Genomic DNA, 24,760 nt, shown 5'->3' with positions numbered 1-24,760 from the left:
TGACAGTAGCAGACTCAGAAAAGCACTTACCTTTTTCAGGGAATCTGTCCAATAAGATAAGATAGTTTCATCAATGCTTTATTTAATATATGAATAGCACCTATCTCGGAATATTTTTAAAAAACATTTTAAGACAAATTAGGTAAATAAAGCTTTCAAATACTTTATTGAAATATGAAAGACCATTAATGATTCAAAAAAGCTTTTTCAAAAAAGACTCTGGTAAAGAAACATGCAAACATAATTCATATACTTAGGATTATTCCAGAATGAACAAGTTAGAGAGAGTGAAAATTAGTCACACCTATTAAAATTTAAATCCAATCTACAAATAAGGAAAAATTATCTAAACATACGCATTTTGTTTTGAAAGTTGGCTTTCCGAATTCCCTTACAAGTTGAAGTGATGCCTTTATTTCTAGAAATGGTAAATGGCCCACAATCCATTATTATGGCCCAACTCCACCTCTGCACTCCCACTGCATCCATGTTAAATGCTCAGACACGAGATCTTGCCACTGCAAAGAAAGTAGCTCTGTCTCTTGGCAGTTCATCGAGCTCCCCGCCCAATGTACAACCCAGAATTTCAATTTATTAGTTCACAAGAGAACTTAGCATTTTCCTGAGGACCACGGACCAGGGTATTTCTCTTGACTAGCTCTGCCTCTTACAACACACATACCTACACAGTGGGAACCTCACTTAGCGCGTGCTTATCCCCTTTTATTGACATCGTTTGTTCTTTTTCTGTTCCTTTTTTTTTTAATTGTTACTGTTTTCTTGTCCAACTAGAGAGTGAGCTCTCTGAGCACAGGGGCTGGGTGTTTTTACTCCTCTAGCCCAGTGCCTGTTGTTTTTTGTTGAGTGAGTGAATTCTAGGAGCCCTGAAACAACTTGATATATAATCAAATCACAAAAGTCATGAAAATATACATGTGAGGAAGAAATATATAAATATCTGTCACTGTGTAAAACCTTGGCTCTCACTGAGGTTGCCATCACTTGGAACCGTTAAAAAAACAACACAACCGGAAGGTTTCCATGGCTCCCGTAGGGCTACCTAATAGGGAGATCACTTGTAAATCAGCTACTCACGAGCACAGCTGCTGAAGCTTCCTTTCAAAATAAGGTTTTACATGGCGTACCAACAACTGGGGTAGAGGTAGATGAAAACTCCTGTAATATCAAATGTAATCAATGTGTAGAGCATATTTTAAATTACGGGATTTTTAAACTCCAGATTGGTCTGTGGATTCTGCTATCCAACATCAGAATACTAGGCGAAAAGGTTGCTTTTAGAATCAAACAGAAATTCTTCCCTCTTTGTCCAGTCGTTGTTCTAACACACGGTGCACAACTTCGTAAACCCGCAAAGACCCCACACCACCACAGCCAGCGGAGAGCGTAATACCTAATTAGAACCACGCATGAGAAGGACGAGGGACACAAACCCGCTTCCTGCCATCTAATCGAGCAAGACATTTTAAAAATCAGTAGCTGTCAAATAATATTTCACTAAAAAATGGTGCTTTTGAGAAAAAACTGAGGATTATTTTTATTTATATTTGGCAAGACTTGACATTAATCTTTTATAAAGTATCATTAGGTTTTAAATCGTTTCTCATTTGTAAATAAAACTGAAAATAACCTCATTTCAAAGCTCCTCATCATCGACAAAGTCCATTTCAGCTTTTACATCATGCTAGATACTTCCATTACAGAACTATGATGGTTTTAGAAATACATCTGTAGCTCACTGAACTGTATTATCTACAATATATAAGACTTAGCATATATTTAAATTATAGAAAATAAGGTACAAGGTATTTGATTTTTCTTCATGGTGTTTTCAGGAAGACATCAGGATCTTCTCTTCTCCCTAAAGAAAAATAATCATGAAAATCAAGAAAAGATAAACTTACAAGCTACTAAAATTACAGGCTAACTTGAACTTATAACCATAAAATTTCCACCGGCATAAAGCTCACAAAGATACAACCCAGTGATACAGCTCAAGCAACCAGTACTTAAAACTGAGTTACAAAGAATGTAATGCGGAGCAGAAAAGAACAGTTTGTAATTGTAATGTGTAATTTGTAAATTGGAGTTCTATTTACATGCCTATTTTAAAGGCTAACTATTCATTAATTTAACTCAGCACTTAAGTCTAATTGTCAGTTTATGCCTGAGCCTGGGTCCCTGTCAAAAAAGGACATAGCAACTCATTTTTCTAATCATAAATATTTATTGTTTCAATCAAGGCATATCCTCTTACTCCAAACAAGTGATTAACCCCTTTCAGCAGATGAATAGACAATCACATATCTGCAGACATTGACCAGTATTCTGTCGTTAGCTTGATACATACACTAAAATAGCTTTGCTCAGGAGATGTAACCATGTGTGTCTTTAGCATAATAACGTGTACTAATTTAGTTTCCTTCGCTACAATAAAATGTCATTAATTCAAGCACCACAAATTCAGCAATGAGGATCCCAAGGGCCACGCTAACATTAGCCTTTCCATCCCTGAAGGGAAAACATAGTTTACTAAGCAAAGGTGAAGGAGAGCGCACGTGTTTTCTGAACTGTCCCGTCTTTCAAATGTTTCATGTCTGAGTTAGTGAAGTGAAATGGTACTTCTGTTTTGACAAAAGGAACAGCGGAGAACAAGACGGGAAGAGACAGGTTTAAATGTTGTGGGCTCATCGAATTCTTTATATTTTCCTGGAGTTTTATTAAAAGTTTACAGTACAGCATATTGGAATCATAGCCTGTGAAGAGCCCCCTCTCACTCGATTGGCTGGCAACACCTACTTCCCCACTGCATGTTTCTTACGGAACTTGCCATGAGTATATATTTATGAGCAGGTTGACTCCTAACCCTGAACTGCCAAGCCCTGTGGAAAATTCACAGTAAGCCATACCTGTAGTACCTTGCGCACCTCTAACCGAGCGCTTCTTCTCAACTGGGTACTGCAGAGGTATTACAATACCTTGATCTGGCTTCTGAAATGCTGAAATGAGATTTTTTATTTTCCGGAAAAATCTTTTATGAACCCCAGGTGCTGTCTGGAAAATAAAAGGCCAAGCAAATTATTCACCTACCTCCTAATGATACAAATAGGCCTACAAAATGCGTGAGGGAGGCTTAGAGAGGTAACATTTGTGTAACTTGTTCAAATATTTGAAAACATAAGGAAGAAGGAAAAACAACATTTCTAGAAGAGCTTACTTTGGTTGGCTGAATTTCCCTGCAAGAGGAGCTAATGAGCTGTCATTTCGGTTCTCCCAAGGGTGGTATTAGTTTGCACAAGCTCTTGCTCTTCGCCCTGCCCTTCCTGCCTGCTCCCCATCACACACCCGAGCCTCTAAGGGTATACAGGCCATTACCCACAATGAATGCACCAACAGAGAGGATGCAGTTAAACACAGAAAAAAACACAGATCGTACAGGTCATTAATAAAAAGCCTGAAAAACCAAACCAACAACAACAACCCAGCCTCCCAGTCATCATTCCACAATAAAAATGCTACACAGGAAATTAAAAATTGACCGTTACGGGACACACAACACATAGCTAGTTAGTCCCCAGACTCTCACCTCACGATATGTCCTGCCTCATCCTTCACATTAAATTTTTCCTCCTCGGGAAACTTACCTATCCTCCCCAGAATTGCTCTCTGCCAATACCTCACTGTGACAAGGTTTTCTCTAGGACACGAAAATCAAAGACTCTATAAGGTCACCTTTATTTATTTGTTTGTTTGCTTTTGAAGAGATCATTATTTGCAAGTGACTATTAAAATATATTCCTTTCCTGACATCAATTCTCTTGCAAAGGCACTGCTGAAAACAACGATTTCCTGCAAAAGCTCATGAGCCCAGCTTTAGGCATGAGCTCAAAACTGTCATTTTACATAAAATAAAATAGTATTGCTAAAGCAGTTGAACAACGACTACTGGTGTGGTGTTTTTTTTTTTTTTTTTGAAAGCTGTTTTTCAGCTATTCCATCTGGAAGATTCTTGAGGTGGGAGCTGTTTGTTAGCATTTAATGAGAAAACATGAAGGCTGGCATGCAAACTTCAGCCAACTAGACTAACAGCTGAAGACAGCACACCGTCCATAGTAACTCGCAGTCATTGCCTACATTGAGGCAAGTAATTTTTTTTTGAAAGCACTGAAAAAGTTCTTTAGTGTCTACTCAGAGGCTCGCACAGCTCAGAGCCTCAGTAGATGTAGAACACTCTCCCTCTCAGCTCCACCCCTACGGTCAAAACACCTTCCCAGAACTGGGGGCACCTGGGTGGCTCAGTCAGTTGAACGGCCGACTCTTGGTTTTGACTCAGGCCACAGTCTCAGGGCTGTGGGATCGAGCCCCACACGGAGCCCTACGCTGGGCTCCGTGCTCAACAAGGAGTCTGCTTGAGATTCTCTCTTTCCCTCTCCTTCTGCCCCTCCCCACCCCCCTCTAATCCAAATAAGTAAATGTTTAAAAAAAAAAACCACCTTCCCAGAACTCGACTTGAGACTTCATCCAAAATACCATGCCCATTCTTACGGGGCTCCAAACAGTTCTCTGGCTCCAAGACAGAGTCTCTAAATTGCACGGGCAGGCCGTAGGCACAAAATCCCTCCCTACATCTTACTCACGGCAAGTTTTCAATTCCAGGCACTTTCCCATCATTTGCCTCCACTATTTCCTCACAGATAGGCAGTGATTGGCTGTTTGGCTTATTCTCATTTGACAGATAAGAAAATGGAAATACAGGGGTGCCTGGGTGGCTCAGTCAGTTGAGCGACCAACTCTTGATCTCAGCTCAGGCCTTGATCTCAGGGTTGTGAGTTCCAGCTCTGCGCTGGGCTCCACATTGGGCATATGGAGCCTACTTTGAAAAAAAAAAGAAGGAAGGAAGGAAGGAAGGAAGGAAGGAAGGAAGGAAGGGAGGGAGGGAGGGAGGAAGGAAGAAAGAGAAAGAAAGAAAGACAAAGAAACGGAAATACAAAGGGATAATTCAGCTTGCTCGAGGTCACACAGATAACCAGAAGCAGCGCTGGCTCTAGATCCCAACACCCAGGCTTTTGTCTTTCAGGCCAACACCCACAATGAGTTCACCAACAGAGAGGGTAAGACCAAACAGTTTCTAGAGAAGTTCGAGTCACCAACCAGAAGAGAAACTGTACACTCCCCCAGTGTGGAAAGATTTCAAACCACACATCTTTTTAGCTGTTTTTGTGGCTTGCAAAACCATTTATCAACAGAAGCATCTTTTTCATGGGGACTTACATGCAGTTAACACTTGATTATCCACACTAACAGAAAGGAATCATAACATTGGATGTACAATTTGAACATGGGACGCCATGTTTTGCTGGCAAATGACTGTCCTAGTTTATAGTGTTTTGCTTAGGTGAATCAGGAAAATTATCGAGCATCTACTGATCTACTGATGATCAACTATCCAGAAAAGCCCAAAGGCACTGAAGGCCGGAGGGGGACGTTAGTACATTTTTTATATATACCGATGACAGTGCACATATTAATAAATGATAGTTGACTGTGTGTAGAATTCTCTAAATAAACAACTTAGCAAAACTGTAGCCCAAGTCTCATGAGACAAGTTAAAACACTAGGCAACGATGAATCCTAAAAGCCTATCAAAAAGTAGAAATTCACATAGTATTTGTCTTTCATAATTCAGGGGAGCCAGAGTTCAAATTTCATTCCACTCTTTGAAACAAATCTCAGCCTTACTTAGATTTCTAGCACGATCTTTGCACAGAGGATGTAGTGTTACTGCCATGATTTTTCCTGCAATGTGGCAAACTAAAGCACTGCTCCAAAAAGCAGTATAAGTATCTGCCATTTAACCAATTTTTGAAAATACATTTACCACAAGAATTGTACCACTGACAACTCGCATTCTGTCACTGAACTCAGCTATTGTTCAAATTTGCACATTTCCCATACTGCCATTTCTTAGTTATCCATGGAAACCTGTTTGGGATCACAGCTGGTCTTCAATATGCTCTGGAGAAATTTCTTCCAGTCAGGTGATATGAGCTCTGAGAACACACACTAGTTTAATATTCCCTTAGCAAAAACATAACTAAGAAAGCAAATTTAGTAGATAGAAAAAATGCAATACACATTTCAAAAGTAAATCTAAAGCATTTTTTAAAAACTCTTTTCCCTTTGGAGAAAACATGCCAATCTTCTGCTCTCTTGGTGCAGATAATTACAATATTATTGTATAAACGGGGTCAGACCAGACAACAGGATGAAAGGATATTTATGTTCAATAAGCCCTTTCTTCTTAACATGATCACAAGCATGTAACAATCCATATATGATGTTATACTTGAAATAGAAGAAAACAAATTTAGGGGCGCCTGGGTGGCACAGTGGTTAAGTGTCTGCCTTCGGCTCAGGGCATGATCCCGGCGTTATGGGATCGAGCCCCACATCAGGCTCCTCCACTATGAGCCTGCTTCTTCTTCTCCCACTCCCTCTGCTTGTGTTCCCTCTCTCGCTGGCTGTTCCTATCTCTGTCAAATAAATAAATAAAATCTTTAAAAAAAAAAAAAGAAAACAAATTTAAAGGCAAGATCAGCTAAACCCTAATAATTTAAGACCCTTTCCGTAAAGAATATTCTTCAGCAGCCGAAGGCTGCTTCTCAAGGGAGAAGGGCAATTTCTAATCAAAGTATATACAAATATATATGTATATATCACACACAACTATTCTTTATGATAAATGAAATTTAATTTCTTATTCAATCATCTCTGCAGTGCTGCAGAGAATTTTAAAATATACATGGGTATAAACCGTTTTGATTAGAAATGTTACTGCTTTGCCTCTAATTAGTATTACAGTGTTAATTATCTGTGATAATTATAAATTAATTATTGATGATAATTAATTATTATTAATTATTTATTTATGATATAAGGCAACAACATGTTTGAAAACTTGCCCTAATTCATTTCTGTAGTTCAAAACATTTGTAGTTCGCAACTTGGCCTTTCAGGTTTACTGATGAATTTGTAAAGGTTAGGGCTACTTTAATTTTTTTTAAGTCTAGACTTTAGAATTTCTTAAGCGCATAGATTGAGTTATTAACAGAAGTTGATATTCTCACTTATGTTTTCAAACAGCTCGTAATAAAGCGCTTTCATTATAAAGATAGGCTGTTTTTAAAAAGTCAGAACTCCGAGAAAGCATTTGCGCTCAAAGGTTTCAGTTGTAGAGACTTCTACATTGCTAAGATGTGATAGCCTACCCTGGTACATGGAAATAAATTCACTCTGCAGGCATTGCGTGCAATGGTGTGGTGACTTTCAAATGTTTTCAGAGCCATCAGAGCCTGTTTTTCTAATGAAATCTTATTCAAGCCCCAGTTGATATGTAAAACAAAAGTGAACCATTTGGATCAAAGATGAATTGGGCACCCAAAAGCATATCCACTTTTGTCCTCCTCTCCCTCTGCCCCCCACCCCCAGCAACCCCATGGCACCCAGGTTGAAGAACCTTAGAATTTTGCAGAGCATACCTTTAAAACCACTGCAATGTTCCCTCTAATTTTATTCTGCCTACCTATGTCCTTCCCACTTGGCCCAGCTGGGAGTCTTGCCTCCACACAAAGAGCAATTTTGATTACTAATCCTTGGAAAATCCTCCCTTCTTTGAACTCCTATGCTAGATAACATAGCAATTGACTATATACAATCATATTGTCCAGCAGTTTGGGTGAGTTCACATTTTTGAGGTTTTGAGGGTTTACTATGTTCCAGGTCCTGTGGCTAAGAGCGTTCTTCTATATGCATTATATTGGTATCATTTGGTAAATAATTGCGTATTTAACCATTTTACACATTTTGTATATGCTTTCTAAAATTTTGCGTAGGCACTGAAAGTTTGACACAATCCTTCAACTTTTTTATATTTTCCCCAAAGTGAGACCATTCTATATACAATGGCAGCTGAACAGAACTGGGACAAAAATTCTCTAAAGTCTTCTTAATGATCCATGAACAATTTGGGGTTGGAGCTTTAGTGATTTGAATCTGATGATTATTTGGGGAAGGTAGGATTTGACAACTCTTTTATAAAACCAGCCTAAATTTCAAACACCTCCCTGATACCCCCAGAAGCAACAAATAAATTAAAGAGCTATACCTCAGCACTCCAAGAACCCGTTTCTGTCTGGGACACTCGGTATGTATAAATGTAACCTTGATACCTGCGAAAGAATAAACTTCAATTACTGAAACATTCCAAAAGAACAACCGTTGCTCCAAATTTGAGCTTAACTATCCCACATAAATGTTACATATACTGAGACCCACATATATGGCAATTGCATTCATAGGAAGAAAAGCCTGGGGGATCTATCTAACTTGCTTGCATATTATACCTGGCTAATCACAGTTTTTAAAGAGCCTTTAAAATTAAATTAATTATTTCTTTTCCCTTTTTAAAATATGGGAGCTCACACTCCTAAGGATTTGTCTAGTTGAGAGACTGGACAGAAAGAAACTAGAGACCTGGTGTGGTTAGTAAAAATCATGGATTATGAAATAGATTGAAGAAAGTGTAGTCATATTTTTTAAAGATTTTATTTATTTGAGAGAGAGAGAGTGCACAAGCAGGGGGAGCAGCAGGGAGAGGGAGAAGCAGTCTCCCCACTGAGCAGAGAGCCTGATGCGGGGCTCTATCCCAGGACCCTGGGATCACAACCTGAGCCGAAGGCAGATGCTTCACCGACTGAGCCACCCAGGCGCCCCAAAGCATAGTCATATTATTTTTAAGTACATATAGAGCCTTAATATAAAAAATATTTGGAATAAGGTACAATCAGTTCCACTGAATAGTAATAATAATATTAATTATAAATATAATAAATATAATACTATATTTCTATAATATTACCATTATGGTTACTTTATAATATAGTAAGAACAGAAATTTGAATTAAAAAAGACTCCAGGGACGGGGCGCCTGGGTGGCACAGTGGTTGAGCGTCTGCCTTCGGCTCAGGGCGTGATCCCAGCGTTATGGGATCGAGCCCCACATCAGGCTCCTCCGCTATGAGCCTGCTTCTTCCTCTCCCACTCCCCCTGCTTGTGTTCCCTCTCTCGCTGGCTGTCTCTATCTCTGTCACATAAATAAATTAAAAAAAATTCTTTAAAAAAAAAAAAAGACTCCAGGGGCACCTGGGTGGTTCAGTTGGTTAAGCATTCAACTCTTGGTTTCAGTTCAGGTCATGATCTTGGGTCATGGGATCAAGTCCCGCATCCAGCTCCCCGCTCAGCACGGAATGTCCTTGTACCTCTCCCTCCATTCCTTCCCCCACTTGCTCTCTCTCTCTCTCTCTCTCTCTTGCTCCCTCAAAAATAAATAAACAAAAACTTTTTTAAAAAGACTCCTGCTAAAGTACTTGAAAGCGGCTTGTCCTTTGGGGTAAACATTCTCCACCATCACTCAGTGTGTAAGCATACTGTACAACTATAATTGATGCCGAGACGTTTAGATGCTGTATTAGTTTGCTTAGGCTGCCGCAGCAAAATATCATAGACTGGGTGGCTTAAACAAAAGAAATGTATTTTCTCACAGTACTGGAGGTTGGAAGTCCAAGATCAAGGTGCTAGCAACATAGCTTTCATTCTGAGACCTCTTCTCTTGGCTTATAGGCAGCTGCTTTCTTGCTGTGTGCTCACATGACCTTTTCCTTGTGTGTGCTTGGAGAGAGACGTCTCTCTCTTCTCTTCTTCTTATAAGGTTACCAATCCTATTGGATTAGAGCCCCACCCTTATGGCCTTATTTAACCTTAAGTATATTCCAAAGGCCTATCTCCAAAGGCAGCCACAATGTGGGTTAGGGATTTAACATATGAATTTGACAGGGACGCAATTCAGTCCATAGCACACGCATTAACTCTTTTGGAACCCACGACAACCCTATGAGCTTTATATTGTGAAATTGATCTTATAGATGAGGAAACTGAGACTTTGAGAAGCTAAGTGATGAAAACCGCACTAGAGATCAAGCAACAAAGATGTGATTTGAATCAGGCCTGTTTAGAGCCCTAGCTCTTGGTCCCCATACTATAATGGATGTAGATTATAATCTGCCTAACAAACTTTTACTTCATAGAAAAGTAGGGTAAACTTTGTTCTGAATTATTTCAAATTATGAATATGAATATGGATCAGATTCTCTGGATCAACAGAGTTTTATTTTAGACATTTTCTGATTGTTATTCTTAGGCACAACTTTAGGTCAATATAGATCTTTGGTTAGAATACATGCTAAACTTTGGTAAAAATGTATGTATTTAATCTTTAAAGAACAGATGATTCTAAAGCATTCCAAACAGAGAGTGGTCCTCAAGTAATTGACTTCACTTACCGTCAATTAATTCCTTTTAGAACTAAAAGTCTTTAAATATGTGGAGTAGGGGCACCTGGGTGGCTCAGTCGGTTGGGCATCCAACTCTTGGTTTCAGCTCATGTCATGATCTTGGGGTCATGGGATTGAGCCCTGCGTTGGGCTCTGCACTCAGTGGGGAGTCTGCTGGAAATGCTCCCTCTCCTCTCCCTCTGCCCCTGACCCCATTTGCATGTGCGCACTCTCTAAAATGAATAAATAAATCTTTAAAAAATGTGGATTAGACTACTATAATCAATATTCATCAGTACTGATTACCTAAAGGACAAAAACAACACATCTAAAACACTATAATCAGGTTCATTCAATTTGTGAGACCAAAAAAATTCAATTTAATTGCTGGTGTGATTATAGGAAATGTTTCATTTTTGTTATGAAGGTTTGTCAGCATATTTAGATCATACATAAAATAACTTGATATATGCATATATAATATGCTAAATAAATATATAATGTTACGTTGGTAAAGTCTTGTTTTTTTAAGCAATAAAATCTACCTCAAAGCCCGCTGATTACTATAAGTACTCTACAGGGAACAAGGCGAGGGCTTTGATTTCCATTTTTCACCATGGGAACTCGAAACATAGGGCTTTAAGTGATTTTCTTTAAGTCACATAGCAAAATGGAGATAGAAGCAGAGAAATAGCATAGGTCCTCAGTTCCAATTTCCCTATGGGAAGCGATTAATGGCAGTAATTCAGTATCATTAAAGGTGATGTGGAAATGCATTATTTAAAATCTCAGCGACGATGCAAGCAAAATCGTAAGCAACCAGTTTTCACTTTCTAAAACAGCGAGTCTCTAAAAAATACAAGAATCTATCTCCCTACTATCATTCAGCTTCATTTAGTCAAAATAAATGAGTCTGTTTTCAAAATTGTTTCCTAACGAATCTGATCTTATCTCACTTTCAGTTAAGCAGCAGGAACCTGAGTACCACTTCAAAAGCCCTTACCTCCTTCAGTCTCTGAACAACCTGGTGTCAGTGGCACCTAAAACTTCTTGTGATTAACCCATCTAATATTAACAATTTCCTACTCCCCCGCCCCTCAGATTTCTGAATGAGCAGAATCGCTTCACCCCTCAAATAAGCCAGTAGTCACTGAGGTAACTGACCGAGAATCCCCTGTCCTCAACTCTCGTTACCCTGTGGTCCTGGATGGAGGAGGTCTGAAACGGGGCCATCCGAAGTACATTGCCAGGTTGTGTGATGTATCAGCATCACCTGGGAACTTGTTAGGAATGCAGGGTCTCAGGCCTTGCCCCAGAACTGCTGAATCAGAAGTTTTATTTTAACAAGATCTCCAGGTGATCTGTAAGAATGTTAAAGTTACAGGTGGACTGATTAAAATGCAGAGAGAATGCCCACACCTTATGGGGATTCTCGAGGGCAATTTCTGCAAGTCCAGCTGGCTTCCTGCACTCACCTAGGGCACTTCTGTGCCACATCCCCCACAGGCACTCAGTCTCTGCTTTCGGAATTAAGAGTACACTTACCGTAAGGAGCCCTGAGTCATGTGGAGAATTGTTGAATCATGATACTGTACACCTGAAACTAATATAACACTGTATGCTAACTATACTTCAGTAAAAAGTGCTTTTAATTTCAAAATAAATAAAAGTTTTTAAAGAAAAAAATACAAGCTGAAGCTTTTTCAATTGTTTCAGTCTCCATTGAGCAGTATTTCTGAACCATGCACTTCCTCTTTTCCAACAAAATTTCATGGTTTTGTTTTCTGTAGCTTGAGTTTGGAAATAAGAATTTTAAAATATAAAATTAAACTAAAATGTTGAGTATTTTTGTTTCAAGCTACACATACTCTCTCCCTGTCCCCTGAAAAAACACTGTTCTAGGAAAGAAATTGGAAATAAAGTTGTAAAAAGAGCTGCAATACTGTGCATATTTTTGACCTAATGAATGACCTCGCTTAGCTTCATTACACTCCAAGGAATCAAATGACAAAGCAATTTCATAAAGATGTTCATAGTAGTTCTATTTTAAGGGTGGAAAAAAAGAGAATTAACCTAAGTACCCCTAAATAAGGAATGTCATTCAAAATAAGAAAATGGTAGCAGAAAGAACCATTCAAAATTATGCCAAAGTGCAAAGGTATTAGAGTCCTCTTATATTTTTCAAAAAATGTTAAGCACATGAGTTATGTTAATATAAAATTATGGTACATGAAAGAAATGGACACATGGAGACACCACTCTGATTACAACTATTCAGAACCATACCTATATGTATACAAACTAGAAGCAAATTTAAACTAATATAAATGTATCCTCACATATTAATTTTTCTTTATAAAGTTATATAAGTGATTACTAACATTTTTTTAAAGAAAAAGAAACAAAATTACAATTTGGTGTTTTACAAATCTAGTCTAAGTCACAAACCAGAAAAATATAACTTATGTTCAAAAACTGTTACATCCCCTTTAGGATTATCTTTTCTCTGATTCCTTCCATTAATACAGACAAACCAAGAAGGCTTTGTAATTTTAAATTCCTTCCTCCACCAAATCTTTTGTCAGACTTGTCGATTAGCCTGAAATTTAAAATTGATCATGAAAAAAAATCTTGAAAATGAATAATTAGTAGAAAACAGTAGAGGCTTTTTATGTTGTTATTGTCATTGACATTAATTTTAACTAATATTTTGCATTTTAATGACTACAAAGAATGTGCGGATTCAAGCCCTGCTAGTATTAAAATTTGCCTTCATTTTTTCAAAAGTTGTCCCAACCCTTAAAAAAGTGCTCTGGTTAGAAATGAACAAGAAGAAAGCCAACTGACTTATTTCTTATTTTCTCAAGGGGTCAGTGTTAGGGACAGATCTTGGTTTAGAACTAACAAAACCACATCAATTCTTTCTTTATTACCACTTCAAGGACTACACAAAAGAAAAAGTTTAGTACATCTGATTCTTCATGACACTGCAAATAAAGCATGCTAGTGCCCCATGGTCTATGTCTGTACAAACTAATGCTACGCGCAAAATTCAAGGCACAATTAAAATGTGACTGGTTTTTTAACAAATATTTCAGAACTTTTATACCCAGAAGAATGGTATCTTATACAAAGCCATCATTATTGAGACTATACTCTTGAGTCAAGAGATTTCTGAATTTCCTATGGCACAATCCTCCTTTTTTCAGACTGAACTTGAATTTACAGAACCATCAAGTCATTCAGCTTCAAGTCTGATGGGAAAACTATGTAAAACCAGTTTCGATGAGTCATGACAATAAATATAATCACTTCTTCCCCTGAACTGCCACAGCACGTTTTATTTATGTACTCCTATGAGGCTCTGACTTAGTATTGCAATTATTTGTAGATTTATTTATATTAAGGAATACCTACTACATGTTAACTTTATCAATATTAACTTATGTAATAACCCTCTGAGGATTATTAACCCTATGAGGGAAGAACTATTCTTATCACCATTTCCCTTTTCACAGATAAAGAACCCGAGATACGGAAAGTTTAAGTAACTTGGCCGAGATAAGATAACTAGCCAAAGGTCAAGTTGGGATGTATCCAGAAGATCTGGGCTCTTGGGGCACCTGGGTGGCTCAATCGTTAAGCCTCTGCCTTCGGCTCAGGGCCTGATGGGATCCAGCCGGGCTCCGGGCTCCCTGCTCTGCTGGAGCCTGCTTCTTCCTCTCCCTCAGCCCCTCCCCTTGCATGTGTTCCTCCTCTCTTGCTGGCTGTGTCTCTCTCTGTCAAATAAATAAATCAAATCTTAAGAAAAAAAAAGAAAGATCTGGGCTCTTAACCATCTTTCTATGCTGCCTCTCTCTTATATCAGAGGAAATGAATTAATAAATTGGTCTTAAGGTGATTCCAAAAACACAGTTCTCAAAAAGGGAGGGAGTCTGCTTGGCCTCAGGGCTGAAGTGTCAACTAAGGGTGAGAGGGAAAGAAGGGGCTGAAGGAAAGAGGCCAGTTGAAGAGAGCCCAAAAAAAGATTAACCCAGACTTCCCCCTCACTTAGGCAAACGACATCCTCAGATTAATCTTGCAACTTTCATTTCACATTGTCAGCCGGAATCAGCACTTGATTTACTGGCCTGTGAATTGTCCATTTGGTGGTTTATGTGATGCAACTTTAATCCTAGGCTGGCTTTCAGGCTTGCTCTGCCATTAATGGATTGTACTCAGAAAATCCAACATAATTCTGGTGACCTAAATTATCATGAAGATAAATGCGGCACCAACACACATATCCAATTGTAATAAAAAAACTAACTGTAAATTAAGTCATAATTTCTCATTCTTTTGAGTTCTTTGCTACAATGTTCCCTTCTATTACAACTGATAAACTGGACTTTTATTTCGTCACTGCTCCTTCCCCCATTTCTCCAGTTCAATGGTTTGATAGGCACTTTATTCTCAGTCATCCCTTGAATCTCAAAGGACAAAAAGATAATTATCCTTTTATCTGAAGGCATATATGTCAAATGACTTCATTATGTGTCCTTGCAGCTAAAGAATATACCAGCATTTCAGCTTGCAAATCTTCCATCAGATAGGTAACAAACAAAATCAGAGATGTACAGAAGGATGCTAATTACAGAAATAAACTATTTCTGTGAACTAATTATTTTAAATATTTTTCATTGGTTTTCTTCCTATCACAATCAAACTATCCCAGCGGGCATGTAGGACTTCTCCAATGGCTGTCTACATTGAGGGTAAGAAGGAAGAAATGTCAGAGTTCAAGTGTGCCTTCGTGAGAAGAAACTTAATGTGCGTAGAAAACCAAAAACAATAAACTAAACTACACTAAAATAAAATAAGAACTATTTGCATTAATATGAGAGCACTTAGTACACAGGATGAATGAAAGAACAATATGTTGAGTAGCTTTCTTAAGCAACAGAAAAATATGGTAGAAAAAGAAAATTTCATTTATGATAGAAACAAAAAGAAATTGACACAGACATTCATACACACAAAGACTAGAAATAAACTTAACGAAAATGTGCAAGACCTACAGGAAGAAAACTACAAAACTTTATTGATGGATATAAATTTTAAAAATTAATAAATGGAGAAATGTCTCAGGTTTTTTGATGGGAAGACTACATTCTTTAAAGATGACAATTATTCCTTAACTTATTAATGAGTATAATGTAGTCCCAATGGGCCTTTCTTTTAACTTAACAAAATTATTCTACATTTCATCTCAAAGAACCAATAAGAAAGAATAACAAATAATTGGGGTGCCCGGGTGGCTTAGTTGGTGAAGCAAGCGACTCTTGATCTCGGGGTTGGAGTTCAAGCCCCACATTGGGTGTGGAGATTACTTAAAACCATTTGGAAATAAAAGAATAGCAAATAATTATTTAAATGTATTAAACATTATCATACTATGGTGCTAGTAAAACAAGAATAAATAGATCAGTTGAGCCAAATAGATGGGAAATAATAACTGCTATATGTTAGAGTTTAATATATGGTAAAGTAGGCTAGGAAATCAATGGGGAATGGAAGTTCTATTTATAAATTATACTAGGACAATTGTTAGCTACTTTGAAACAAAATCAAATTAGATCTTTTCTCCACATCAAAATGAAATTCCAAATGGAATTAAAAAGTTAAACGTAAACTAACCAAACCATAAATTGAAAACAAAAACTAAGGTAAAGTGGTATGACATCTCTGGAGGTGAAAGAACTTTCTAAGCTGGGAAGCAAAGGAAAAAATTAAGCACAAAGGAAATGAGCAACAGATTTGACGACTAAAAATGTTAATTTTTTTGTGTATCAGAGAAAAGTAATGGCAAATACCAAATTGAGAAAAGATACTTGCAACAGATAAAGGATTAGTATATAAAAATTCATAATGTGTAGGGGCGCCTGGGTGGCACAGCGGTTAAGCGTCTGCCTTCGGCTCAGGGCATGATCCTGGCGTTATGGGATCGAGCCCCACATCAGGCTCCTCAGCTGTGAGCCTGCTTCTTCCTCTCCCACTCCCCCTGCTTGTATTCCCTCTCTCGCTGGCTGTCTCTCTGTCAAATAAATAAATAATCTAAAAAAAAATAAAAAATAAAAAAGTAAAAAAAATTCATAATGTGTAAAGAAAGATAGTAATATCCAAATGGTTAAATGGCAAAGCACACAAAAAGCCAATTTATGAACAAGGAAGGACAACAGCTTACCAACCATATAAAAGACACTCACTCACTAATCAAAGAAATATGAAATAAAGAGTGAGGCACCAAATTTCGAGGACAATTTTTGTTAACAGTATACCCATTTCTAGGGAGGGTATAGTGAAATGGACACTCTCATGCATTACTGATGAACATATATATAAACTGACATAACCATTTAGGAAAAATATTGGTGATCATGTATATATCAAGAATCCTAACCTGTTGATGTTTTCTGACCTGGAAATTGCCCACCTTGAAATTCATTATAAGGAAGTAATCATAAATACAAGGAAATCTTTATGGAATAAAATATGAATCATGATGACATTTGTAACAGCAAAGAAAAATGGAATGATTCAAATGTCTAAAAATGATGACTGGTTAAGGAAAATATAGCACAGTCACTGGCTTAACTATCATGCAGCCATTAAAAATGATGTCTTAAAGTCATTTGTAAGAATATTATATATGAATGGGGTTTTTTCATGTTAAGTGGAAAATGCAGTAGAATGCAATATTATAAGAGCACTTGTGCGTTTAGAAAGAAATTTATTTCATTAAAATATGGAAGAAAATTCCCTTAATTTTCAACAATAATTGTCTTTAGGTTATAAAACTACAGATGATTCCCCTCATTTCCATTACTTACATTTTCAAGTTTTCTTTAAGAAGAACAAGTATTAGGAACTATTTTTAATAGACTCATTATATAAAAAATATGCATTTATGTATTGAAAATAACCGAAAGGAAAACTCACTTTAAAGAATTGAACAATTGTGTAAATGGAAAACTTCTTTAGTACTTTTTGAGATTCAGTTTTCCAAAACTGAACAGAGGAAAAGGCCAAATCTAAAGGCCATGACTGGGGGCTCAGAACCAGGGAAAGGAGCAAGCATAGTTTGAAAATAGAGTTTAAAACAAAGTTTGAAAGGCACACATAATGTATTATTTCTGCCATAAAAATACAGAAGCCAAAGCTCAACCAAGCCCTCTTGGATAATGGGAGAAAACGAGAGATAAAATGAGAAACTATTCTGAGTGGATTCTACAATCAGTTCATGTTTGTTAGCTGTATCTTGTTCGCGTGTATATGACACCCTTTATGTTGTTATTTCTACTGCATATCATAAGCACATAAGCTTTGGTTTGAAATGAATACATGGTTTATTTCAAAATGAAATTTGATTTTTGTTACTACAGTGTAGTACTAAAATGGGAGCATGAAATTTTTATGTTTATCAAAAGGGACCCTTGGCTCAAAAAGAGTGAGAAACTCTCATAAAAGACAATGAATCCTGATGTCTTTCCTCTGTAGCACAGCCTGGCAATCATGATCTAAGACTTTGAGGCCCCAGTGTGCCCATCAAAAGACATGCTAGGAGACTCTCAGTTTGCCTACCAAATTCTGCTACTTCATAAGGAGGTTTGCATGGAGAACTTAGAGTCATAAAAACTGCATTTATGCAAGATTCACTTTGGGTAAAAACTTACGTTTGAGAATTTCCCACTCTGCCTAAGTTAATTCCTTATGTGATCCTGGCCTACACAGGCAAAAGGATAAAAGTTGTCCTTTTCTTTTGCATATTTTTCCAACAGCGATCTTATGCAAAAGGTAGGCACACATTACGATTCCTATTTAACAGGTATGGCAATCAAGACCCAGAGAAGCTGAGTGACCTCCCCAGAGTCCACACCCCGGCTTGATTACCAGTCCCAAGCTGTTTGCAGGAAAGAAGGGCATTTGCCTTGGCAATCCATTTGTTAATTCCAAAATATTTATTGAGTGCCTATTATGTACTTCACAATGGGCCTTATAATGGCTATTAGGTGGTAGGTTGTGTTCCTGGTGCAGAAGACAATGTCCCTGCCTTCACTGAGTTTCCATTTTTGCTGAAGAACACAGCAATACATAAGTAAACAAGCAAATGTCAATTAGTTGAAAGCTCCTTGAAAAAAATTAAGTCATAGAGTATAACAGGCACAGGGAGAAGCTACTTAATTTAGATAGGGCAGTCAAGGAAGTGGTCTCTGAGGCAAGAGGCAGAAGTAACAAAGTGTAAAGATCCTAGGAGGAGAGCACAGTTGGCAGGTTTGAGAAACAACAAGGCGGCCAATGTGGCTGAGTCTTTAGGTGCATCTTGCCACACATCGTATGCTCCTGCCCAGGCTTCTTTCTCACCTCTAGGTTAAGGGGCTCATTACCTCCTTTGTCAGCTTTTCTAAAGAAGCCCCTTCCATTTGCCCACTCATTCCTCCACATTCTTTTGATAAGAAAAGAACCACAGAATACTAGGTGGCTTTCACTGACCTTCCCCAGTTTCCACTTGGGAAAAACAATAATGTAAGCAAATCATAAGGGCCTGAGCCGAAGACTAGTATCAAAAAGACAAGAAATAACAAGTGTTGGCGAGGATGTGGAGAAAAGCAAACACTTCCGCACTTCTGGTTGGAATGTAAATTGGTGTAACTACTATGGAAAACAGTATGGAGGTTCCTCAAAAAAACTGGAATAGAAATATCATGATCCAGTAATTCCACTACTGGGTATTTACCCAAAGAAAACAAAAACACTAATTCAAAAAAACATAGGCACCCCATGTTTATTGTAGGATTATTTACAATAACCAAGATATGGAAGCAGCCCAAGTGTCCCTCAGCAGATGAATGGATAAAGAAGATGTGGTATAATATATACAATGGAATATTACTCAGTCATAAAAAGAATGAAATCTTGCCATTTGCAATGACATGGATGGAGCTGAAGAGTATTATGCTAAGTGAAATAAGTCGGAGACAGACAAATACCATATGATTTCACTCATATGCAGAATCTAAAAAACAAAACAAACAAAAATACCCTTAAATACAGAGAACAAACTGGTAGTTGCCAGAAAGGAGAGGGATGGGGGGGATGGGCAAAATAGGTGAAGGGGATTAAGAGGTACAAATTCCTAGCTACAATTAAATAAGTCATAGAGATGAAAAGTACAGCATAGGGGATATAGTCAATAATACTGTAAATAACTTTGTATGGTGACAGATGGTGACTACACTTACCATGGTGAGCATTGTGTAATGCGTAGAATTGTCAAATCACTATGCTGTACACCTGAAACTAATATAATATTGTATGTCAACTGTACGTCTAAAAGAAAAGAAAGACCTGAGCCCAAGAGAGCCAACTGCTTCCACATATTTCTCTTGATGCTTTTACAATAAATGTATTTAGCATGGCCTGAAAGTTGCCACCAACATGGCTTGACCATGTTAAACAACAACAACAAAACCAATAAACAACAAAAATCATCTAATAATAGCCTCAGTGTGATCTTTCTTCACTGACCCAGAAAGTGATCGAGCCGGGTCCTTCCTTAGAAATGCCCCACAAGTACCGAAAGACAAATACTGGAGACAAAGACAATAATAATAACAATAGCTTACAGTTACTGAGCACTTATGATGTGTCTGGCCCAGTGTTAAATTCGTTAGCTGCATTATTGCATTTGACCCTCACTCTCCTATGAGGTAGGTCGTATGATTATACCCATGTTATGGACAAGAAAACCGAAGGACCAAGAGGTTAACGTGCCAAGGTCACAAGCCTACCATCAGACAGGCACAGATCTCCTGGTTCGGGAGCCCTGGAGCAAAGATGAAGGTGCATCTGATTCAAAATGGACGTTAGGCTGAGGCATTCCTAGGTAAAGGGCAAAGCTGAATCATAGCAAGGGTGTTTTCCCTCCATGCCCGTTACCACTACTGTCAGTCCTAGCTTTTTATCAAGAAGGGTCCTACTTCTGAAACCCCCGGCTCCCACACGCAGCTAAAAGAAGTACGTAGATCCAGAGAGGCAGCTTTTCTTCCAAACCTCCCCCTCTTGGCACCCCAACCTAACTGGCATGGCATTCTTGAAGTAATGGATTCTGCTTCTGAGTCTTCTTCCTCTCCCATAATGTGATGGTTTCCTTTGGGAGGACACCTCCAATTCCATCTAAGGAGATCTGCAGCGAGGCCTTTCCATTCTCGGGGGCTGGTGGCCCCAGTTTTCACCAGTCCACCATCCCAGGGCTCGACCTCGCCGGCCTCAACTAGAGGTCAAAATGGGAAGTGGGGAGCCTGGATCTTTCTCAGAGCAAAGGTAGATTGTAGGCTGCGTCTCCCCACCCCAAGAGGTATTCTCTGCAGCTGCCACAAAAAGACCCGGAGAGGCCCTTTTGGAGAGTGAAGGCCCTGGGAGGGAAACCCCCATGAGGGGCCTAACCCGAAGCCTGGTCCGCCACGACCCGAGGCTGGACCTGAGGAAGGCCTTGGGGCCCTCACATGAGTAGTGTTGGAGGCCTGGACGTCGTGTGCCGCCACCTGCACCCCCGGCCAGTGCCCTCGGCGGGCCTGGTGCCCGCGGCCACCGCGACATACTCACAGCACACACAGGCAGTACACGCCGGGGACGCTCTCGCTGTCTCTCAGCAAATAGCTGCCATCCAGACCCGTGGCGAGCAGGAGCTTCTCCCCCGTCTCCCGGCTGATTTTGCCGTGGTACACAGCCACCGCGTCCATGGCCTGGTGGACTCGTGGGCCGCTGAGGCGTGGGACAGTGGAGGGCAGATGCCACTGGTGCTGCAACCCAGCCCCGAGTCAGCCACCTGACTCCCAGTTCAACCAGATGTGCAGAAAAAGAGAGAGGAGCGCCGAACAACAGGATGTTGTCTATCTGCCTTAAAACCTCCTTCTCACACTTCAATTAAAACCAGCTCAGCAATTTAGAAGCTTGGTTACTGCCACAAGGTTCAATCCCCCTCCCCGCCCCCCCACCCCCCCTCAACACAGGGTTCACAAGGAGAGGGGAGGCCAATTGGAGGAAGGTGCTCACAAGATCTGGGTTGTACTACTGAGGCAGACCCTGGCCCACAGACAGGAATGCTTGCTAATGCTTCCGTTCTTGCAGTTTTCCCAGGGGCCACCAGGGATGACTTAGCTTAACTGGTCCCCAGAGGGGTGGATGATAGAGGCAAAGTGTACATGGCCTTCATGTGGGCCAGAAACATGCTGACAGAGAATGAAAGAACCAAAAGCTCCGAGACCAAAACACAGAAACTACCAGTTCTCTCAGCATGCAGTCACTCCTGAGCACAGCCAGGAGGCTCCTACACAATCAGGACCAGTCGGTGAGAAACCAACATGGGGCAAGTCTCCTTTTCTACACTTCTAGTCATCTTGAGCAGTCTTGATCCTGAGCAGACACTGATTTTTCCTACTTTCTTGGCCAAGATCCCAGAGTGCTGATTGAGGAACAAAAATCAATCTATGTCCGGGGCGCCTGGGTGGCTCAGTCAGTTAGTGTCTGCCTTCCCCTAGGGTCATGATCCCAGTCCCAGGATCGAGCCCTACATCAGGCTCCCTGCTCAGCGGGGAGTCACCTTCCCCCTCTCCCTCTGCTCCCTCTTGATTGTTCTCTCTCTCTCAAATAAACAAATAAAACTTTAAAAAATCAGTCTGTGTCCAAAGATGTTCCACATTTTTTATTTGATGAGCCTTAGATGAGAGAGTGAGTCATGTCATCGGCGCCTTGTCTTTATGAGGACTTATATGCGCCCTTTGATGTACAGGGCCCATCTTTCCACATCTGGGGCATAAAACTTGTTTCAAATCATATCACAAGTGTTGATAATTTTATCCTCTGTTGTTAATAGAGTTTGTTTTTTCTTCAGTTGATGCTAAACTATCATTAATTTTTGGAAGCCTTTCAACTTTCATTTCCTTCTCTGAAATAAAGCATTGCTTCTTTTTTAGAACACGCTGCTAAGTAATATTCCCTGAAAACGTCCCCCTTTTTACTGGAATAAGACTTTGTTTAATGCCTGAAGGTTGATGGTCTTCTACATTGTTCCTTTCAATTATGTAAAATACCTGTAAAACAGGAATTTAAAGAACTGAAGCCACGCGTCTGCAGTATCTCTTCCCTAGCTTCAGCGCGGGGTTCCACGAGAGCAGGGCAAGGCTGGGAGCTCAGGCTGGGAGAGCAGTTTCGAAACCCTCACGTGCCCTACTGATGGGCCAGGTGCACAGAGCTGCCTGGCGCCGAAGCCAGATATGTGTTTGCCACCCCTAGGGTTGAGAACAATCCTCTAAGATTTCGATGGCACCTAGTAGTGACTCACCTTTTTTTGTTTGTTTGTTTTTAAGTAAACTCTACCCTGACATGGGGCTCAAACTTACAACCCGAGATCAAGGGTCGCATGCTCTACCTACTGAGCCAGCCAGGTGCCCCGTGACTCTCCTTGATTGAAGCATGCCCAGCCTTAGACTCGATCAACCTTAGTAGATGAAGTGTAAACATAAGCTTCTTACAACACCGAGAATAAACAAAGAAAATAAAACAGCATTCAAGAGAATATTTGGGGATAGCACTGGGGAATTTGAGCCAAGATTGTCTCATCATCTTTCTACCTCACTTGTTTATGGTCAAGTCCACCTCTCACCCTTCCTCATGCTTCGGGTCAAGGAAGAAATCGATCTAATAAAAGAATGCACACGCCAATGTTAAGGACTCGAGAGGTCAGTCTGCCCTGAACTCTCTATATTTTGAGCTGGCAAATGATTAGCCCAGAGAAGTTCATCACAACGGTGGAATTTCAGACATGAAAGGGGAAGATAGGGTAGGGGGTCCAGGCCCTCATTCAGTCCATATGGACAACAGCCCACCTGTGAGGTGAACTGTGAGAACATGGTGTCACGTAGGTAAAAATGAAACCTAAGTTTTGTTTGGTTTTATGTTTTTTTGTTTTGTTTTGTTTTGTTGTTTTTTGTTGGTTTTTTTTTTTTTTTTTTTTTTTTTTTTTTTTTTTTTTTTTGTCGTCTCTGAACAACCCTGAGCAAATCATCCAGAAACTTAGGAACAGAGCAACCTGGATCTGACAGCAAAACTGTACCATGTATTCTTCTTTTCGTTCTCTGTTTGGTTCTGTGTTGCTAAAATAGCACACCTGTCAAAGCAGCCAGGTACGATGGGGTTCAGCACAACTAAATCCGTATAAAAAAAGAACAGATAAATTATAAGGTAATAGTCCAACTCTCACATCCAGCATGTCGCTGTCATCTCACAAGCAAGCTGACAGCTGGGCCAGCCCACTCTTGCAGTGTTGATGAAAAATACGGACACCTTCACTCTAGCGCTACACCACTACTGAACCTGACTTTTCAGCACATTCAGAACTTTGTGGCGAGCTTGAAGTGTAGACAAAGAAGGTTCGAAATGGCTCTCTTCCTTCTCTCTCTCGCCATACCCACAAGAGAGGAAAGGGGAAAATGAGAGAGGGGAGCAACGCACAGAGTGGCAGAGAAAGAGTTAGGAAGAATGGGCCCCAAATACAAGTACGATCCCCTCAGAAGCAGAATTATCTGATGGATCCTTTATTGCCTATCTCTTGCACTAGAACGTAGGGTCCGTGATGGCAGGAACTTGTGTACCTTATTCACCACCACTGTATCCTCCATGTGGTGCCTTTTACTTTTTTTTTTCATCTGTTTTTATTTTTTATTTTTTATTAAACTCTACACCTAACATGGGGCTTGAGCTCACAACCCGAGATTAAGAGTCGCATGCTGTACGGACTGAGCCAGCCACGTGCCCCCATCTAGCACATTTTAGATGCTTAAATATATTTGTTGAGTGAGTGAATGAGTAAAATTAGTGCTCTAAAGAAAATAAGAGAAAAAATACACACACACACACACACACACACACACACACTTGCTTGTACATGCCTCTGACCCACCTTTGGAACAGCAAAATAAATTGGAAGGAGGATTAATCCAGCAATTACAAGAGTCAAATTATACTCCATGTTTTACCATGAAATTCCAGCTTTAACATTCTGTGCTTTAAACAAAAGCCAAGAGTACTTTCCAGAGAAACAGAGGAGAAATGGACTGAGCTCATTCGTGTGCAAGAAGCAAGAGCTGTTTCCTCAGATCTCATCCAACAGAGGAAAGATTTTTGTTCTTGTTGTTTTTTAAATGACCTAAGAAATAAAAATCATGAGGTGGAGGAAGAGAGCTTCCCAGTGTAAAGCAAACTACAACCTTTTAAAATATAGATGCCATTTAAGTCAAATATAAAAGCATTGACAAACT

At 39.5% G+C, this 24,760-nt stretch overlaps 1 protein-coding gene across 1 annotated transcript; it reads right to left on the bottom strand.

The window, feature by feature from the left end:
- Positions 1–276: 276 nt before the first annotated feature.
- On the bottom strand, positions 277–21,312 carry SH2D1A (SH2 domain containing 1A). The gene is made up of 4 exons (XM_026520543.4): positions 21,048–21,312; positions 8,183–8,246; positions 2,928–3,072; positions 277–1,879 (listed from the first exon to the last, which is right to left on the bottom strand). Exons 1-4 carry the CDS (start codon positions 21,182–21,184, stop codon positions 1,839–1,841), a joined length of 387 nt encoding a protein of 128 aa, XP_026376328.1. The 5' UTR covers positions 21,185–21,312; the 3' UTR covers positions 277–1,838.
- Positions 21,313–24,760: the final 3,448 nt, after the last annotated feature.

The sequence above is a fragment of the Ursus arctos genome, chromosome X (assembly GCF_023065955.2).
Source record: "Ursus arctos isolate Adak ecotype North America chromosome X, UrsArc2.0, whole genome shotgun sequence".
Lineage (NCBI taxonomy): Eukaryota > Metazoa > Chordata > Mammalia > Carnivora > Ursidae > Ursus > Ursus arctos.
This window is presented reverse-complemented; position numbering and strand designations above follow the sequence as displayed.